The sequence below is a fragment of the Electrophorus electricus genome, chromosome 18, assembly GCF_041902795.1.
Source record: "Electrophorus electricus isolate QZ-2024a chromosome 18, ASM4190279v1, whole genome shotgun sequence".
NCBI lineage: Eukaryota > Metazoa > Chordata > Actinopteri > Gymnotiformes > Gymnotidae > Electrophorus > Electrophorus electricus.
In genome coordinates, this window is record NC_137514.1 from 19,425,357 (window position 1) to 19,444,858 (window position 19,502).

At 38.6% G+C, this 19,502-nt stretch overlaps 2 protein-coding genes and 1 pseudogene across 2 annotated transcripts; all 3 read right to left on the minus strand.

The window, feature by feature from the left end:
* Window positions 1–356: 356 nt before the first annotated feature.
* Window positions 357–1,573, minus strand: LOC145651984 (uncharacterized; annotated as a pseudogene).
* Window positions 1,574–8,428: 6,855 nt separating this feature from the next.
* LOC145651985 (uncharacterized) lies at window positions 8,429–11,139 on the minus strand. Its single transcript, XM_081700878.1, has 3 exons — window positions 10,976–11,139; window positions 10,358–10,416; window positions 8,429–9,684 (listed from the first exon to the last, which is right to left on the minus strand). The coding sequence occupies exons 1-3, from the start codon at window positions 11,137–11,139 to the stop codon at window positions 8,429–8,431; spliced, it is 1,479 nt and encodes a 492-aa protein (XP_081557004.1).
* Window positions 11,140–16,536: 5,397 nt separating this feature from the next.
* LOC145651986 (uncharacterized) lies at window positions 16,537–17,775 on the minus strand. Its single transcript, XM_081700880.1, has one exon. It carries the CDS (start codon window positions 17,773–17,775, stop codon window positions 16,537–16,539), a length of 1,239 nt encoding a protein of 412 aa, XP_081557006.1.
* Window positions 17,776–19,502: the final 1,727 nt, after the last annotated feature.

The following is a 19,502-nucleotide window of genomic DNA, read 5'->3' on the forward strand; positions in this document are numbered from 1 at the left end:
AAACTGCATGAAATTATTGTCTGGCTTTGGATACATAAGGAATTTTTGCTGATGTAACAATTTTGCTAATACATGCAGGAGACAGCAATGACTACACAAAAGCCTTTGAAAAAAAATGTGTAATATATATTCAAATTCGGGGAGCAGCCTTCTAAGGTTGGAGTATCTACTTGTGGCATTAAGAAAGTTGATAATAAAGTGTAAAAGGACAGTCAAATAACATTTACAATATAGGCCATATATAAATGTTGGTAACACAATTATACATATTTTTTTTTTATTCTAGACATTTACATATATTTATGACATAGGCAATGCCACAGAAAAAAAAAAGAAACACTAAAATGAATATCATATCAATCTGTAATTTCCATCAAACCAGATGCCTGTAGAGTCTTATCAATGTTTGGTATGAGTTCTGAGGCAAAGTCCCACACCCTTTTATCAACAACCAGTTGATCTTTGGTAAGAGTCCCTTGTCGTGGTGATCTTACATGAACAATTCGACATACATCAAAAGGCACAAAAAAGACATCTCCATATTTTTGGGGTACGTAGTGCACTGATGTTTGCACTACAGTCCTTGGATTGATAATCATTTTCTGGGGTTGTCTAAGTCTTTTCTATCTGGTTCTCTATAAATATGTTCCATAATATTAACACCGGGTATATTTCTCCATTCTGGCCGACTGAATCGATCACTCTCTTCAAATTGTGTCTTGGGGAAAAAGTGACTCTCAATGAAAAACACACCCATGTGTTTGTGCTGCTGTTGAAGATCCTCCATCAGTAATGGAAGGTTAGCATGCTTATAAGGCATAATGATTTCATCAATGTCATTCAGAAGAACATATTTGGACTGATACATGTTTCTATAAATACACTCATTGAGGGTTACCAACTGACCATAATAGTGAAGGTCTCCACCATGCTCCACAAAGTTCCATCCTTTAGATGGGTTAAGGAAATGGTCAATAGGCCATGGAACAATCTCTAAAATTCCTTCCCTCTTATAATGCTGTAAGAGTTTCTCCAGGTCAGGTCCACAGCTCGTATTGTAGATAACTATATGTTGAACACCTAGAAGTTTGTATATCTCCACTGTTTGGGCAAATTGCAAAACATTATTGTAGCTATCAAAAAGGCTGGAGATACAGACAGTGAAATTGAACATAAATGATTCATGGGTCTTTTCATTCTTGATGGGCAAGAAATCTTCATTATGAATCTCTGAGATGTTTGCAGTGGTTGAAATGGCTACACGTGTTGCACTCTGAGTGTGTGCGCCATGACACAGGACATCTGAGGCTCCAAATGGAAAGCCAAAATGGTCAACGTGTATCTGGACTTCAGCCTCAGCAGTCTGGCAGTTATGGTCATTGTTACAGTAGATGCAGTAAAGAGGCTGCAGACTGTCCCTTCTGATTATGCTGATAACTCGAATGGCCTTATTGATTCTGTGATCGATGAATGCAGACACCATTAAATGTTTTGAGTGTTTAATGGGGGTTATGGAAAACAAATTGAATTTGTTTGTTTCAGAACCATTGAATCTAGATGGCAATATGTCCATAAATGTATATCCAGTAAACATTTGAGTAAGGATGACCCCTAATAACACAGAAACTACAATCAAAACAAAAAGAGGGACTTGCTTTTTTTCCATCTTAATCCACTATCCAGAAAAAAACACCTGCAGATTGAAACAAAATAATTGCATTAATACAACCACTACAAGCAGTTTCTGTTTATTTTCGGAATACACGTGTATACACATGTTCCACTATAATGGGAAAATTAGTGACCAAAAAAATTAAAGAATTAAAAAATAACAAGGACTAAAAAATGTTCTGCGATGTGAGCAGGCTTGTTATTGTCCTAGAATTAGAAGCTCAGCATGAACTAACCACTAAAATCTAAACAGGTTGTACTTGTAACAAACGTTCTACTATAAATGACATTATACTTACCCATTTATGGGTAAAGTATGTGCACTGAGTTGCCATTTCATAGATACACGTACTCAATAGCTGTACCAAAGTGTCTATCAGTGCTGGGTTGGGACCAGATATACAAGATATGCAATGCACACTCAACCTGTTTTTGATTGGCATGTGGAATCCAAGTAGTGTTGAAATGGATTTACAAGCTTGGGGGGTGGGGGTGGGGGGTGGGGGAGCGGATTTTGACTCTGTGATATACAGTGTTATGGAATACGTTTGTATTATAGTCATACCTATCATCTAATCGGTCTGGCGTTGTGGAGGGGACTGCTACCTACTTACCGAATTTCATGTCTGTTGGACCTTTGTTCTCGTCTGGGCGATTGGTTTTAGTAATGGATCTGAATAAGAATTCTTAAACAAATCTCTAACATATAATAGGGTTACAGCACTGGACCCCTAATAATAATGGCAATGATGCTGTTTACAGCGTCTCCCTTATTTCTTATTTTCTGTGCGTTTTGTAACGTGCATGCAATTAAGGTTTCTCGGTACTCTTTTTCAAGCCAGGCATTTGTAATGGTAGATCACGCGCGCAAGCAATATTTTTAATATTTATGAATTATGAATTAGCAGGAATTACTCATGAAGAATATTAAGTAATTATTAGAAGGAAATAATCTCTAGTTTATTAAAAGTAGAGATGCAAACTGGCAGAAAATTGTCGACAGACTAAATGCGTAAGCACGCTTTTTACCACATTTATGGGCGCTTTAAAATTTAAAATTGTTATTGGAAAGTATAATATAACATAATACAACTTAAACGGGCCAACACACTACGGTTTAGAGTAGGCAGTTCTGTTTTAAAAATGCGCCTCAAAGCCATACAGGACATTTGGTCTTTAGTAAGCGCTTTACTGCACCGAGTGATTTCGATGTAGGGTCCTAATACTTTGCCCAGATACTATGCATTCTGAGTATGTAGCGCTGGTAAAAGTCGTCATCCGAAAAATCAAGTGGATCTGTCCTGTCTTGAAACGACCTTGGTGGCCTGAACTTTCTGCGCGCTAAACGCGCTCCGTCATCCAATTCAATGGCTACGAATAGATACGCCATGTTCGATCATGCAACAGCCTTCACTGTAAGCTACTGTAGCCTACATTTTAGCGAATCTGTATCGCAGGCAGTTGTAGCCATTCACTTATGAACTAATGATAATCGACAATTTTCAGCTTTTATATTTAAAATGAATAAATATGAATTGCAATGTGCTGTTTACGTAAATACGTGTATTATTGTAATTTTGTACTCTGAAGGCCTAAATGAAAATGTACGCAATCACTTTTTAGCATGATTACCTATTCAGCATTAATAATGCCTGAGTAAACTGCAAATTGCCCAAAATTATATTTAAATACAGTACCTAAATACAGCCATACAGCTATTGTCCACCTTTGCAAAAATACATTATAGAAACGGGATATGCAAAAGGCACTGCAGTTAATCGGATAGTACTGCCGCGGAGAGTAGCTCCTGAGGAGAGTGTTTCAAGCCAGCGAAAATCTGTGAAATGGATTAGTTTTCGTCTAGTTGCTCGTTCGCATCTGGTCCACGGGTGCAGTAAACTAAGAAGTACTTTATACCCATTTATTAAATTTCGGACTACGAAGACCAGTGAGAAACTTGCAGAACTCGTTCGTTTTCTCACGCCATTCGTTAGTTTATTCTTTTCTCATTTGGTTAGTGGGGATTAGTGACAAATATAAAGGTATGTTGAAGTATAAGGGTAGTCTGAATGCAACGAGTCTTGGTTTGAACTTGGTCAAGACCAGATTATTAATGAAGACTAATACACAATACAAACAGTTTACAGGACTCTGGTACAGTCAGATGAGTTTAGAGTATAATAGCGGCACCAGCTGTGTTTCAAGCTACAGAAAAAAAAAAAAAAATCTAATTAAAAATCTAATTAGTTGCCTTGAAATAACTTACTATTCACTGTAAAATGTAAGGCAGCTCATTATGTACAGTTATAGTCTGTGCATAACAAATAAACTGAAGTCATTGTGTTGTTTGAGTGTACATATTGTACCTTATTATTTTGTAATAATAATAATAATAATAATAATAATAATAATAATAATAATAATAATAATAATAATAATGGAACTACCTTTAAGTTTTTACTTACTTATCACTGACGCGTATGTCTTTTTGCATGTATTCTTTACTCCCGTACAGACTAGTCTATTTACAAGAACCTGGTTTTTCCGCGAATTTAATGCACAGGTGAAACCGCAGGGTGTGGGTCTGTGTTGAAAAACAGTTCTTATTAGCCAAACGCAAATGATTCATAGATCTGCATATCTGAATAGTCTGTGAACTAAGGATAAGGGACCTCTCAAAAACAAGACAAAAGACAACCTATTCCTCTGTTATTATCTTAGATACAGGGTCTGTTTAAACGTGGGAAGTGTGTTCGTGTTTAACGTTGATATTGAATGAATGCCACCATTGTCTTTTATGCTAATTGTTAATAAATGTTTCATCAAGTCGAGGGAGTCTGTGCGTCCTGCCCTTGCGGCACTCGGGCAGCCGTTACAATGATCTGTAGGCAAATTGAACCATTACTAAATTATTTATAACAACTAAAAAGATAAAAACAGTATAAATATAAACATATAAATAAAATATAAAATTTATTTATTATTTCAAATAAATTTTAATACACACAGGGATATAAGAGAAAATAAATATAATTATACATGCTTCAAGAATAAACTTTCCAGTGAATATATAGTGTTATGCATTGCCCAACTTCACACCTGACCCCCACACCTGTCTCATACACTATCATACAATGTATCAAAGTAAGAGCAGTACTCATTGGGAGAGCATCGTTTTCTAGCACGAAATAGGTAATAGGCGGGGTGGTCATATTCCTATAAAAGGCTCATGTCAGGACCCCAGTTTCTTTCTCTGCTGAAACCAAGAGCACATGATACAATGGCCAACAGGACCTTGACCTGCTGACCTAATAAGATGTACAGGAGGAACAAAGTCATAATGGATGAGATAAAGAAGTGATATCTGATGATGATGATGATGATGATGATGATGATGAATATAACTGATCATGATGATTCAGCTTCATGTGAGGAAGAACTCCCTGAAGACCATCAAGCTGGGAGAAACATTTTTGTCAAAGAACAGGCTTTGCTGTGGTCCACATCACTCTTTGTTGATCAGCGCAGGCTGGCAGCACACAATCTAATGCAGATGACTCAAGGGCTTACAAGATTAGCTATGTCCAATGCCAAGGACTTTGCCTCAACCTTCTGCCTCTTTACTACACCAGACATTGAAAATATCATCCTTGAAATGACAAATATGTAGGGTTTCCGCAAGTATGGAGAAAACTGGAAGAAGATGGATGCCTACATAGGTGTACTATTCTTGGGTGGTGTATACAAATCCTGAGGGGAGGCCACATCCCGTCTTTAGGATGCTGAGAGTGGAAGGGCAATTTTCTGCATTTTTTGTGACCCTGATATTGAAATCTGTCTCTCTTTGTCAAAAGGTCATTGTCCTTTCAGACAGTACATGCCTAGCAAGCCAGCAAAGTATGGAATCAAGATCTGGGCTTCCCTGTGATACTCAATGCCGCTTTGCTTAGAAAATGCAAGTGTACACAGGGAAGCCAAGGGGTGGAGCCCCCGAGATGAATCAAGGGATTTGTGTTGTTCTTGATAAGACTGAAGGTCTGACATCTGTTACGTGTGACATTTTTTTTTTACATCATATGAACTTGACAAGTACTTAATGAAGAAGAAGATAAGCATGGTAGGCACAGTTAGAAAGAACAAGCCTGAACTCCCTGCTGCACTCCTTACAACAAAGCAGAGAGACATATTTTCTTCCAAGTTTGCCTTCACCCCAATACCATGCTTGTTTCTTATTGCCCAAAGACAAACAAAAACATCATCCTCATGAGTACATTGCACAAGGATGCTAAGATCCGACATTGTGAAGACAGGAAGCTGGTTATGATCCTGGACTACAGCAAAAACAAAAGTGTAGACAACCTGGACAAAGTGATTGGAGCATATAGTTGTCATCATCATCATTGCTTTTCTGTGCACTCCAGCCGTGTGTTAGATTACCCCCAGCACCCCTTAGCCTCTGTTTGTTTTACCATTCATGTTTCCTCATTTAATAAACCACCTCCTGCATTTTGCATTCTACCTCTTGCCTTGTTCCTGTCGGAAGCGTAACATAAGCCAATTGTGATAGACCTAGAAGATTTAAAGAAATAAAAGCACCTTTATTGCGCACTTATTAAACTAGTAGACTAGCTGTCCCATACTAATGCTAAAAAAATTGATCTGAAGATAAATAAATAAACATTGAGAATCTGAGGATCAGTAGTCACCTGACTATTCTCTGCTAAATGTAATACATTTACACCCCACCCCACCACCACAATACACTTCTGCACAGAAACAGTATACAATTTAGGTACCATACACACACAGAAAACCATAGATACCACCTATAACACTATAGGCAACAATCATACACTGAGTACCACAAATGCACACACACACAGACTGTCCTCACCATAAGCAACACCTAGTTGTTAGCAGCAGATCAGGAGGAATGACTGTAGTTTTATTTGTTTTAGAACCACTTTAGAACACATGAGTGACCTGAGGAAATATGAATATGAATGAAGCACACTCTGTCCTACACAAACCCCACCCACTCCTGCTGGAAATCCAACATGCTCCTCCTGCTTCTATTCTGTGCTGATGGGGACATGGTGGGTGAAGCAGGGTGGGGTCACCTAGGAGTTCCCAGCCTCCCACTGGCACAGAGGCACTGGGGGCTCTGTTCAGCTTGCAGGCCCTTGGACCGGCGCAGAGAGAAGCATTGAGCAGCTGCAGCCATGCAGCTCAACAACTGTGTTCAGGCGCCCCTCTCCTGAGCACACAGTGTAAAGGGATGAAGGGGCCCCTTCACACACACACACACACACACACACACACACACACACACACACACACACACACACACACACACACACACACACACACACACACACTGCTGCATATTATCTATATAACTGATTTGCTTGTTTTTCTGTGCCATTCCATTACCCTGCTTTTAAGTTAGGATGCATCCCAATTGTGTACTAATTACCGATGATAACTAGTATTTGAATATGTAGTATGCAGTAGAGTTAATAGTGTCAATGTGGGATAAACTCAAAAATCCACAAAGCATACATAGAACTGGTTGGTTTTTGAGTATGGTTTTGATGGACAACAACAACCCACAATGCAATGCGAAACAGAAAGGGAGCTACTCAGGTCTGGGAAAAAAAAGCCAGACAAGAACACGAGTTAAGTCACGATGGTGGCAGGAGAATGGGTGTGTAAATGTGTATCTTAGATTCCTTTTAAATTCTTTTTAGGAAAAATAAAGTAATTTACAAAGAGAATAAATTATTAATATATTAGTAAGAAATCTATTTGAAACGCACGTTAATTTGGATAAGTTATCTTGCTAGCTAGCCACCTAGAGTGGTTTGAAAAGTGTTTTTTTTTCAGACACTTTTTCCCACCACTGTAGCTAATTGTTTTGCATTTATAAACAAGTTAGCTAATTAGCTACCTAGCTGAAAGCAGCTAATTTTAAATTAACATCTTATTGAGAGACATATTATTTGGAAATACATGCAGAGACATATACATTTATAACGCGTGGTGGACCGAGTGCCGCAGGGCGAGGGGCAGGACGCACAGAATCCAGCGACTGGGAAGTACATTTATTTACATAAACACAAAACGATATTGCTACTCACAAGCGTTACAAACATTAACATGAACATGAAATGGTTTACAAGAAACAAGCACAATAAACATGCATACGTTTAGCAATAACATAAGGAACACTACATCAAAACGTTACATCCACAATAACCAACAATCCTGCACACTACAACGAGGGTTAAATACATAAACAAAACAAGGTGCAGATGTGTGCAGGTGTGGTCACAAACAACGACCCTCCCACTGCTCGTGGCGGGCCAACCCACGTGACTCGCGGGAGGCGAGCGTTCCGTGACAACATCACCAACAATTACCATAGCAATAAGAAAACTCCCACTGTATGCAGCGGGCTGTACCACGTGACAGTGAAAGTGGAGCGTTCACGTTATTGGCGCTGATGGGCCCAGAGACTAGTAGCTCCCCCAGGCAGTCAATATTCCATCAGAGACAGTTCAGGAGTATCTACTTGTGGCAATAAGAAAGTTGATAATAAAGTGTAAAAGGACAGTCAAATAACATTTACAATATAGGCTATATATAAATTTTGGTAACACAATTGTACTTTTTTTTTTTATTCTAGACATTTACATACATTTATGACATAGGCAATGCCACAGAAAAAAAAAGAAACACTAAAATGAACATCATATCAATCTGTAATTTCCATCAAACCAGATGCCTGTAAAGTCTTATCAATGTTTGGTATGAGTTCTGAGGCAAAGTCCCACACCCTTTTATCAACAACCAGTTGATCTTTGGTAAGAGTCCCTTGTCGTGGTGATCTTACATGAACAATTCGACACACATCAAAAGGCACAAAAAAGACATCTCCATATTTTTGGGGTACGTAGTGCACTGATGTTTGCACTACAGTCCTTGGATTGATAATCATTTTTCTGGGGTTGTCTAAGTCTTTTCTATCTGGTTCTCTATAAATATGTTCCATAATATTAACACCGGGTATATTTCTCCATTCTGGCCGACTGAATCGACCACTCTCTTCAAATTGTGTCTTGGGGAAAAAGTGACTCTCAAAGAAAAACACACCCATGTCTTTGTGCTGCTGTTGAAGATCCTCCATCAGTAATGGAAGGTTAGCATGCTTATAAGGCATAATGATTTCATCAATGTCATTCAGAAGAACATATTTGGACTGATACGTGTTTCTATAGATGCACTCATTGAGGGTTACCAACTGGCCATAATACTGGATTTCTCCACCATGGTACATAAAGTCCCATCCTTTAGATGGGTTAAGGAAATGGTCAATAGGCCATGGAACAATCTCTAAAATTCCTTCCCTCTTATAATGCTGTAAGAGTTTCTCCAGGTCAGGACCACAGCTTGTGTTGTAGATCACTACATGTTGTACACCCAAAAGCTTGTACATTTCCATGGTTTGTACAAATTGCAGAACATTATTATAGCTTCCAAAGAGGTTTGAGATACATACACTGAAGTTGAACTTAAATGATTCCCTGGTCACTGTGTTCTTTATTGGTAAGAGATCTTCAGAATAAATGGCAGAGATGTTTCTACTAGTTGAAATGGATACAAATGCTGCATCTTGAGTGTGTGCACCATCACACAGAACATCTGAAGCTGCATATGGAAAACCAAAATGGTCACTGTGTATCTGGACTTCAGCCTCAGCAGTCTGGCAGTTATGGTCATTGTTACAGTAGATGCAGTAAAGAGGCTGCAGACTGTCCCTTCTGATTATGCTGATAACTCGAATGGCCTTATTGATTCTGTGATCGATGAATGCAGACACCATTAAATGTTTTGAGTGTTTAATGGGGGTTATGGAAAACAAACTGAATTTGTTTGTTTCAGAACCATTGAAACTAGAGGGCAATATGTCCATAAATGTATATCCAGTAAACATTTGGGTAAGGATGACCCCTAATAACACAGAAACTACAATCAAAACAAAAAGAGGGAATTGCTTTTTTTCCATCTTAATCCACTATGCAGAAAAAAAACACCTGCAGATTGAAACAAAATAATTGCATTAATACAACCACTACAAGCAGTTTCTGTTCATTTTCGGAATACACGTGTATACACATGTCCCACTGTAATGGGAAAATTAGTGACCAAAAAAATTAAAGAATTAAAAAATAACAAGGACTAACAAATGTTCTGTGATGTGAGCAGGCTTGTTATTGTCCTATAATTAGAAGCTGAGCATGAACTAACCACTAAAATCTAAACAGGTTGTACTTGTAACAAACGTTCTACTAAAATTGACGTTATACTTACCCATTCATGGGTAAAGTATGTGCACTGAGTTGCCATTTCATAGATACACGTACTGAATAGCTGTAGTGAAGTCTCTATCAGTGCTGGGTTGGGACCAGATATACAAGATATGCAATGCACACTCAAACTGTTTTTGATTGGCATGTGGAATCCAAGTAGTGTTGAAATGGATTTACAAGCTTGGGGGGTGGGGGGTGGGGGGGGGGGCGTATTTTGACTCTGTGATTTACAGTGTTATGGAATAAGTTTGTATTATAGTCATACCTATCATCTAATCGGTCTGGCGTTGTGGAGGGGACTGCTACCTACTTACCGAATTTCATGTCTGTTGGACCTTTGTTCTCGTCTGGGCGATTGGTTTTAGTAATGGATCTGAATAAGAATTCTTAAACAAATCTCTAACATATAATAGGGTTACAGCACTGGACCCCTAATAATAATGGCAATGATGCTGTTTACAGCGTCTCCCTTATTTCTTATTTTCTGTGCGTTTTGTAACGTGCATGCAATTAAGGTTTCTCCGTACTCTTTTTCAAGCCAGGCATTTGTAATGGTAGATCACGCGCGCAAGCAATATTTTTAATATTTATGAATTATGAATTAGCAGGAATTACTCATGAAGAATATTAAGTAATTATTAGTAGGAAATAAACTATCGCTAGTGTTATTAAATGTAGAGAGGCAAACTGGCAGAAAATTGTCGACAGACTAAATGCGTAAGCACGCTTTTTACCACATTTATGGGCGCTTTAACATTAAAAAATTGTTATTGGAAAGTACAATACAACATAATACAACTTAAACGGGCCAACACACTACGTTTTAGGGTAGGCAGTTCTGTTTTAAAAATGTGCCTCAAAGCCATACAGGACATTTGGTCTTTAGTAAGCGCTTTACTGCACCGAGTGATTTCGATGTAGGGTCCTAATACTTTGCCCAGATACTATGCATTCGGAGTATGTAGCGCTGGTAAAAGTCGTCATCCGAAAAATCAAGTTGCTCTGTCCTGTCTTGAAACGACCTTGGTGGCCTGAACTTTCTGCGCGCTAAACGCGCTCCGTCATCCAATTCAATGGCTACGAATAGATACGCCATGTTCGATCATGCAACAGCCTTCTCTGTAAGCTACTGTAGCCTACATTTTAGCGAATCTGTATCGCAGGCAGTTGTATCCATTCACTTATGAACTAATGATAATCGACAATTTTCAGCTTTTATATTTAAAATGAATAAATATGAATTGCAATGTGCTGTTTACGTAAATACGTGTATTATTGTAATTTTGTACTCTGAAGGCCTAAATGAGAATGTACGCAATCACTTTTTAGCATGATTACCTATTCAGCATTAATAATGCCTGAGTAAACTGCAAATTGCCCAAAATTATATTTAAATACAGTACCTAAATACAGCCATACAGCTATTGTCCACCTTTGCAAAAATACATTATAGAAACGGGATATGCAAAAGGCACTGCAGTTAATCGGATAGTACTGCCGCGGAGAGTAGCTCCTGAAGAGAGTGTTTCAAGCCAGCGAAAATCTGTGAAATGGATTAGTTTTCGTCTAGTTGATCGTTCCCATCTGGTCCACGGGTGCAGTAAACTAAGAAGTACTTTATACCCATTTATTAAATTTCGGACTACGAAGACCAGTGAGAAACTTGCAGAACTCGTTCGTTTTCTCACGCCATTCGTTAGTTTATTCTTTTCTCATTTGGTTAGTGGGGATTAGTGACAAATATAAAGGTATGTTGAAGTATAAGGGTAATCTGAATGCAACGAGTCTTGGTTTGAACTTGGTCAAGACCAGATTATTAATGAAGACTAATACACAATACAAACAGTTTACAGGACTCTGGTACAGTCAGATGAGTTTAGAGTATAATAGCGGCAGCAGCTGTGTTTCAAGCCACAGAAAAAAAAAAAAAATCTAATTAAAAATCTAATTAGTTGCCTTGAAATAACTTACTATTCACTGTAAAATGTAAGGCAGCTCATTATGTACAGTTATATTCTGTGCATAACAAATAAACTGAAGTCATTGTGTTGTTTGAGTGTACATATTGTACCTTATTATTTTGTAATAATAATAATAATAATAATAATAATAATAATAATAATAATAATAATAATAATGGAACTACCTTTAAGTTTTTACTTACTTATCACTGACGCGTATGTCTTTTTGCATGTATTCTTTACTCCCGTACAGACTAGTCTATTTACAAGAACCTGGTTTTTCCGCGAATTTAATGCACAGGTGAAACCGCAGGGGGTGGGTCTGTGTTGAAAAACAGTTCTTATTAGCCAAACGCAAATGATTCATAGATCTGCATATCTGAATAGTCTGTGAACTAAGGATAAGGGACCTCTCAAAAACAAGACAAAAGACAACCTATTCCTCTGTTATTATCTTAGATACAGGGTCTGTTTAAACGTGTGAAGTGTGTTCGTGTTTAACGTTGATATTGAATGAATGCCACCATTGTCTTTTATGGTAATTGTTAATAAATGTTTCATCAAGTCGAGGGAGTCTGTGCGTCCTGCCCTTGCGGCACTCGGGCAGCCGTTACAATGATCTGTAGGCAAATTGAACCATTACTAAATTATTTATAACAACTAAAAAGATAAAAACAGTATAAATATAAACATATAAATAAAATATAAAATTTATTTATTATTTCAAATAAATTTTAATACACACAGGGATATAAGAGAAAATAAATATAATTATACATGCTTCAAGAATAAACTTTCCAGTGAATATATAGTGTTATGCATTGCCCAACTTCACACCTGACCCCCACACCTGTCTCATACACTATCATACAATGTATCAAAGTAAGAGCAGTACTCATTGGGAGAGCATCGTTTTCTAGCACGAAATAGGTAATAGGCGCGGTGGTCATATTCCTATAAAAGGCTCATGTCAGGACTCCAGTTTCTTTCTCTGCTGAAACCAAGAGCACATGTTACAATGGCCAACAGGACCTTGACCTGCTGACCTAATAAGATGTACAGGAGGAACAAAGTCATAATGGATGAGATAAAGAAGTGATATCTGATGATGATAATGATGATGATGATGATGATGATGATGATGATGATGATGATGATGATGATGATGATGATGAAGAATATAACTGATCATGATGATTCAGCTTCATGTGAGGAAGATCTCCCTGAAGACCATCAAGCTGGGAGAGACATTTTTGTCAAAGAACAGGCTTTGCTGTGGTCCACATCACTCTTTGTTGATCAGGGCAGGCTGGCAGCACACAATCTAATGCAGATGACTCAAGGGCTTACAAGATTAGCTATGTCCAATGCCAAGGACTTTGCCTCAACCTTCTGCCTCTTTACTACACCAGACATTGAAAAGATCATCCTTGAAATGACAAATATGTAGGGTTTCCGCAAGTATGGAGAAAACTGGAAGAAGATGGATGCCATTGACCTGCGTGCCTACATAGGTGTACTATTCTTGGGTGGTGTATACAAATCCTGAGGGGAGGCCACATCCCGTCTTTAGGATGCTGACAGTGGAAGGGCAATTTTCTGCATTTTTTGTGACCCTGATATTGAAATCTGTCTCTCTTTGTCAAAAGGTCATTGTCCTTTCAGACAGTACATGCCTAGCAAGCCAGCAAAGTATGGAATCAAGATCTGGGCTTCCCTGTGATACACAATGCCGCTACACTTAGAAAATGCAAGTGTACACAGGGAAGCCAAGGGGTGGAGCCCCCGAGATGAATCAAGGGATTTGTGTTGTTCTTGATAAGACTGAAGGTCTGACATCTGTTACGTGTGACATTTTTTTTTTACATCATATGAACTTGACAAGTACTTAATGAAGAAGAAGATAAGCATGGTAGGCACAGTTAGAAAGAACAAGCCTGAACTCCCTGCTGCACTCCTTACAACAAAGCAGAGAGACATATTTTCTTCCAAGTTTGCCTTCACCCCAATACCATGCTTGTTTCTTATTGCCCAAAGACAAACAAAAACATCATCCTCATGAGTACATTGCACAAGGATGCTAAGATCCGACATTGTGAAGACAGGAAGCTGGTTATGATCCTGGACTACAGCAAAAACAAAAGTGTAGACAACCTGGACAAAGTGATTGGAGCATATAGTTGTCATCATCATCATTGCTTCTCTGTGCACTCCAGCCGTGTGTTAGATTACCCCCAGCACCCCTTAGCCTCTGTTTATTTTACCATTCATGTTTCCTCATTTAATAAACCACCTCCTGCATTTTGCATTCTACCTCTTGCCTTGTTCCTGTCGGAAGCGTAACATAAGCCAATTGTGATAGACCTAGAAGATTTAAAGAAATAAAAGCACCTTTATTGCGCACTTATTAAACTAGTAGACTAGCTGTCCCATAATAATGCTAAAAAAATTGATCTGAAGATAAATAAATAAACATTGAGAATCTGAGGATCAGTAGTCACCTGACTATTCTCTGCTAAATGTAATACATTTACACCCCACCCCACCACCACAATACACTTCTGCACAGAAACAGTATACAATTTAGGTACCATACACACACAGAAGACCATAGATACCACCTATAACACTATAGGCAACAATCATACACTGAGTACCACAAATGCACACACACACACAGACTGTCCTCACCATAAGCAACACCTAGTTGTTAGCAGCAGATCAGGAGGAATGACTGTAGTTTTATTTGTTTTAGAACCACTGTAGAACACATGAGTGACCTGAGGAAATATGAATATGAATGAAGCACACTCTGTCCTACACAAACCCCACCCACTCCTGCTGGAAATCCAACATGCTCCTCCTGCTTCTATTCTGTGCTGATGGGGACATGGTGGGTGAAGCAGGGTGGGGTCACCTAGGAGTTCCCAGCCTCCCACTGGCACAGAGGCACTGGGGGCTCTGTTCAGCTTGCAGGCCCTTGGACCGGCGCAGAGAGAAGCATTGAGCAGCTGCAGCCATGCAGCTCAACAACTGTGTTCAGGCGCCCCTCTCCTGAGCACACAGTGTAAAGGGATGAAGGGGCCCCTTCACACACACACACACACACACACACACACACACACACACACACACACACACACACACACACACTGCTGCATATTATCTATATAACTGATTTGCTTGTTTTTCTGTGCCATTCCATTACCCTGCTTTTAAGTTAGGATGCATCCCAATTGTGTACTAATTACCGATGATAACTAGTATTTGAATATGTAGTATGCAGTAGAGTTAATAGTGTCAATGTGGGATAAACTCAAAAATCCACAAAGCATACATAGAACTGGTTGGTTTTTGAGTATGGTTTTGATGGACAACAACAACCCACAATGCAATGCGAAACAGAAAGGGAGCTACTCAGGTCTGGGAAAAAAAAGCCAGACAAGAACACGAGTTAAGTCACGATGGTGGCAGGAGAATGGGTGTGTAAATGTGTATCTTAGATTCCTTTTAAATTCTTTTTAGGAAAAATAAAGTAATTTACAAAGAGAATAAATTATTAATATATTAGTAAGAAATCTATTTGAAACGCACGTTAATTTGGATAAGTTATCTTGCTAGGTAGCCACCTAGAGTGGTGTGAAAAGTGTTTTTTTTTCAGACACTTTTTCCCACCACTGTAGCTAATTGTTTTGCATTTATAAACAAGTTAGCTAATTAGCTACCTAGCTGAAAGCAGCTAATTTTAAATTAACATCTTAGTGAGAGACATATTATTTGGAAATACATGCAGAGACATATACATTTATAACGCGTGGTGGCCCGAGTGCCGCAGGGCGAGGGGCAGGACGCACAGAATCCAGCGACTGGGACGTACATTTATTTACATAAACACAAAACGATATTGCTACTCACAAGCGTTACAAACATTAACATGAACATGAAACGGTTAACAAGAAACAAGCACAATAAACATGCATACGTTTAGCAATGACAAAAGTAACATTACATCAAAACGTTACATCCACAATAACCAACAATCCTGCACACTACAACGAGGGTTAAATACATAAACAAAACAAGGTGCAGATGTGTGCAGGTGTGGTCACAAACAACGACCCTCCCACTGCTCGTGGCGGGCCAACCCACGTGACTCGCGGGAGGCGAGCGTTCCGTGACAACATTACCAACAATTACCATAGCAATAAGAAAACTCCCACTGTATGCAGCGGGCTGTACCACGTGACAGTGAAAGTGGAGCGTTCGCGTTATTGGCGCTGATGGGCCCAGAGACTAGTAGCTCCCCCAGGCAGTCAATATTCCATCAGAGACAGTTCAGGAGTATCTACTTGTGGCAATAAGAAAGTTGATAATAAAGTGTAAAAGGACAGTCAAATAACATTTACAAAATGGGCCATAAATAAATTTTGGTAACACAATTGTACTTTTTTTTTTTATTCTAGACATTTACATACATTTATGACATAGGCAATGCCACAGAAAAAAAAAGAAACACTAAAATGAATACCATATCAATCTGTAATTTCCATCAAACCAGATGCCTGTAGAGTCTTATCAATGTTTGGTATGAGTTCTGAGGCAAAGTCCCACACCCTTTTATCAACAACCAGTTGATCTTTGGTAAGAGTCCCTTGTCGTGGTGATCTTATATGAACAATTCGACATACATCAAAAGGCACAAAAAAAACATCTCCATATTTTTGGGGTACGTAGTGCACTGATGTTTGCACTACAGTCCTTGGATTGATAATCATTTTTCTGGGGTTGTCTAAGTCTTTTCTATCTGGTTCTCTATAAATATGTTCCATAATATTAACACCGGGTATATTCCTCCATTCTGGCCGACTGAATCGATCACTCTCTTCAAATTGTGTCTTGGGGAAAAAGTGACTCTCAATGAAAAACACACCCATGTCTTTGTGCTGCTGTTGAAGATCCTCCATCAGTAATGGAAGGTTAGCATGCTTATAAGGCATAATGATTTCATCAATGTCATTCAGAAGAACATATTTGGACTGATACATGTTTCTATAAATACACTCATTGAGGGTTACCAACTGACCATAATAGTGGAGGTCTCCACCATGCTCCACAAAGTTCCATCCTTTAGATGGGTTAAGGAAATGGTCAATAGGCCATGGAACAATCTCTAAAATTCCTTCCCTCTTATAATGCTGTAAGAGTTTCTCCAGGTCAGGACCACAGCTTGTGTTGTAGATCACTACATGTTGTACACCCAAAAGCTTGTACATTTCCATGGTTTGTACAAATTGCAGAACATTATTATAGCTTCCAAAGAGGTTTGAGATACATACACTGAAGTTGAACTTAAATGATTCCCTGGTCACTGTGTTCTTTATTGGTAAGAGATCTTCAGAATAAATGGCAGAGATGTTTCTACTAGTTGAAATGGATACAAATGCTGCATCTTGAGTGTGTGCACCATCACACAGAACATCTGAAGCTGCATATGGAAAACCAAAATGGTCACTGTGTATCTGGACTTCAGCCTCAGCAGTCTGGCAGTTATGGTCATTGTTACAGTAGATGCAGTAAAGAGGCTGCAGACTGTCCCTTCTGATTATGCTGATAACTCGAATGGCCTTATTGATTCTGTGATCGATGAATGCAGACACCATTAAATGTTTTGAGTGTTTAATGGGGGTTATGGAAAACAAACTGAATTTGTTTGTTTCAGAACCATTGAAACTAGATGGCAATATGTCCATAAATGTATATCCAGTAAACATTTGGGTAAGGATGACCCCTAATAACACAGAAACTACAATCAAAACAAAAAGAGGGAATTGCTTTTTTTCCATCTTAATCCACTATCCAGAAAAAAACACCTGCAGATTGAAACAAAATAATTGCATTAATACAACCACTACAAGCAGTTTCTGTTCATTTTCGGAATACACGTGTATACACATGTCCCACTGTAATGGGAAAATTTGTGACCAAAAAAATTAAAGAATTAAAAAATAACAAGGACTAACAAATGTTCTGTGATGTGAGCAGGCTTGTTATTGTCCTATAATTAGAAGCTGAGCATGAACTAACCACTAAAATCTAAACAGGTTGTACTTGTAACAAACGTTCTACTATAATTGACGTTATACTTACCCATTCATGGGTAAAGTATGTGCACTGAGTTGCCATTTCATAGATACACGTACTGAATAGCTGTAGTGAAGTCTCTATCAGTGCTGGGTTGGGACCAGATATACAAGATATGCAATGCACACTCAAACTGTTTTTGATTGGCATGTGGAATCCAAGTAGTGTTGAAATGGATTTACAAGCTTGGGGGGTGGGGGTGGGGGGTGGGGGAGCGGATTTTGACTCTGTGATATACAGTGTTATGGAATACGTTTGTATTATAGTCATACCTATCATCTAATCGGTCTGGCGTTGTGGAGGGGACTGCTACCTACTTACCGAATTTCATGTCTGTTGGACCTTTGTTCTCGTCTGGGCGATTGGTTTTAGTAATGGATCTGAATAAGAATTCTTAAACAAATCTCTAACATATAATAGGGTTACAGCACTGGACCCCTAATAATAATGGCAATGATGCTGTTTACAGCGTCTCCCTTATTTCTCATTCGCTGGGCGTTTTGTAACGTGCATGCAATTAAGGTTTCTCCGTACTCTTTTTCAAGCCAGGCATTTGTAATGGTAGATCACGCGCGCAAGCAATATTTTTAATATTTATGAATTATGAATTAGCAGGAATTACTCATGAAGAATATTAAGTAATTATTAGTAGGAAATAAACTATCGCTAGTGTTATTAAATGTAGAGAGGCAAACTGGCAGAAAATTGTCGACAGACTAAATGTGTAAGCACGCTTTTTACCACATTTATGGGCGCTTTAACATTAAAAAATTGTTATTGGAAAGTACAATACAACATAATACAACTTAAACGGGCCAACACACTACGTTTTAGGGTAGGCAGTTCTGTTTTAAAAATGTGCCTCAAAGCCATACAGGACATTTGGTCTTTAGTAAGCGCTTTACTGCACCGAGTGATTTCGATGTAGGGTCCTAATACTTTGCCCAGATACTATGCATTCGGAGTATGTAGCGCTGGTAAAAGTCGTAGCGCTGCTGCATATTATCTATATAACTGATTTGCTTGTTTTTCTGTGCCATTCCATTACCCTGCTTTTAAGTTAGGATGCATCCCAATTGTGTACTAATTACCGATGATAACTAGTATTTGAATATGTAGTATGCAGTAGAGTTAATAGTGTCAATGTGGGGTAAACTCAAAAATCCACAAAGCATACATAGAACTGGTTGGTTTTTGAGTATGGTTTGGGTGGACAACAACAACCCACAATGCAATGCGAAACAGAAAGGGAGCTACTCAGGTCTGGGAAAAAAAAGCCAGACAAGAACACGAGTTAATTCGCGACGGTGGCAGGAGAATGGGTGTGTAAATGTGTATCTTAGATTCCTTTTAAATT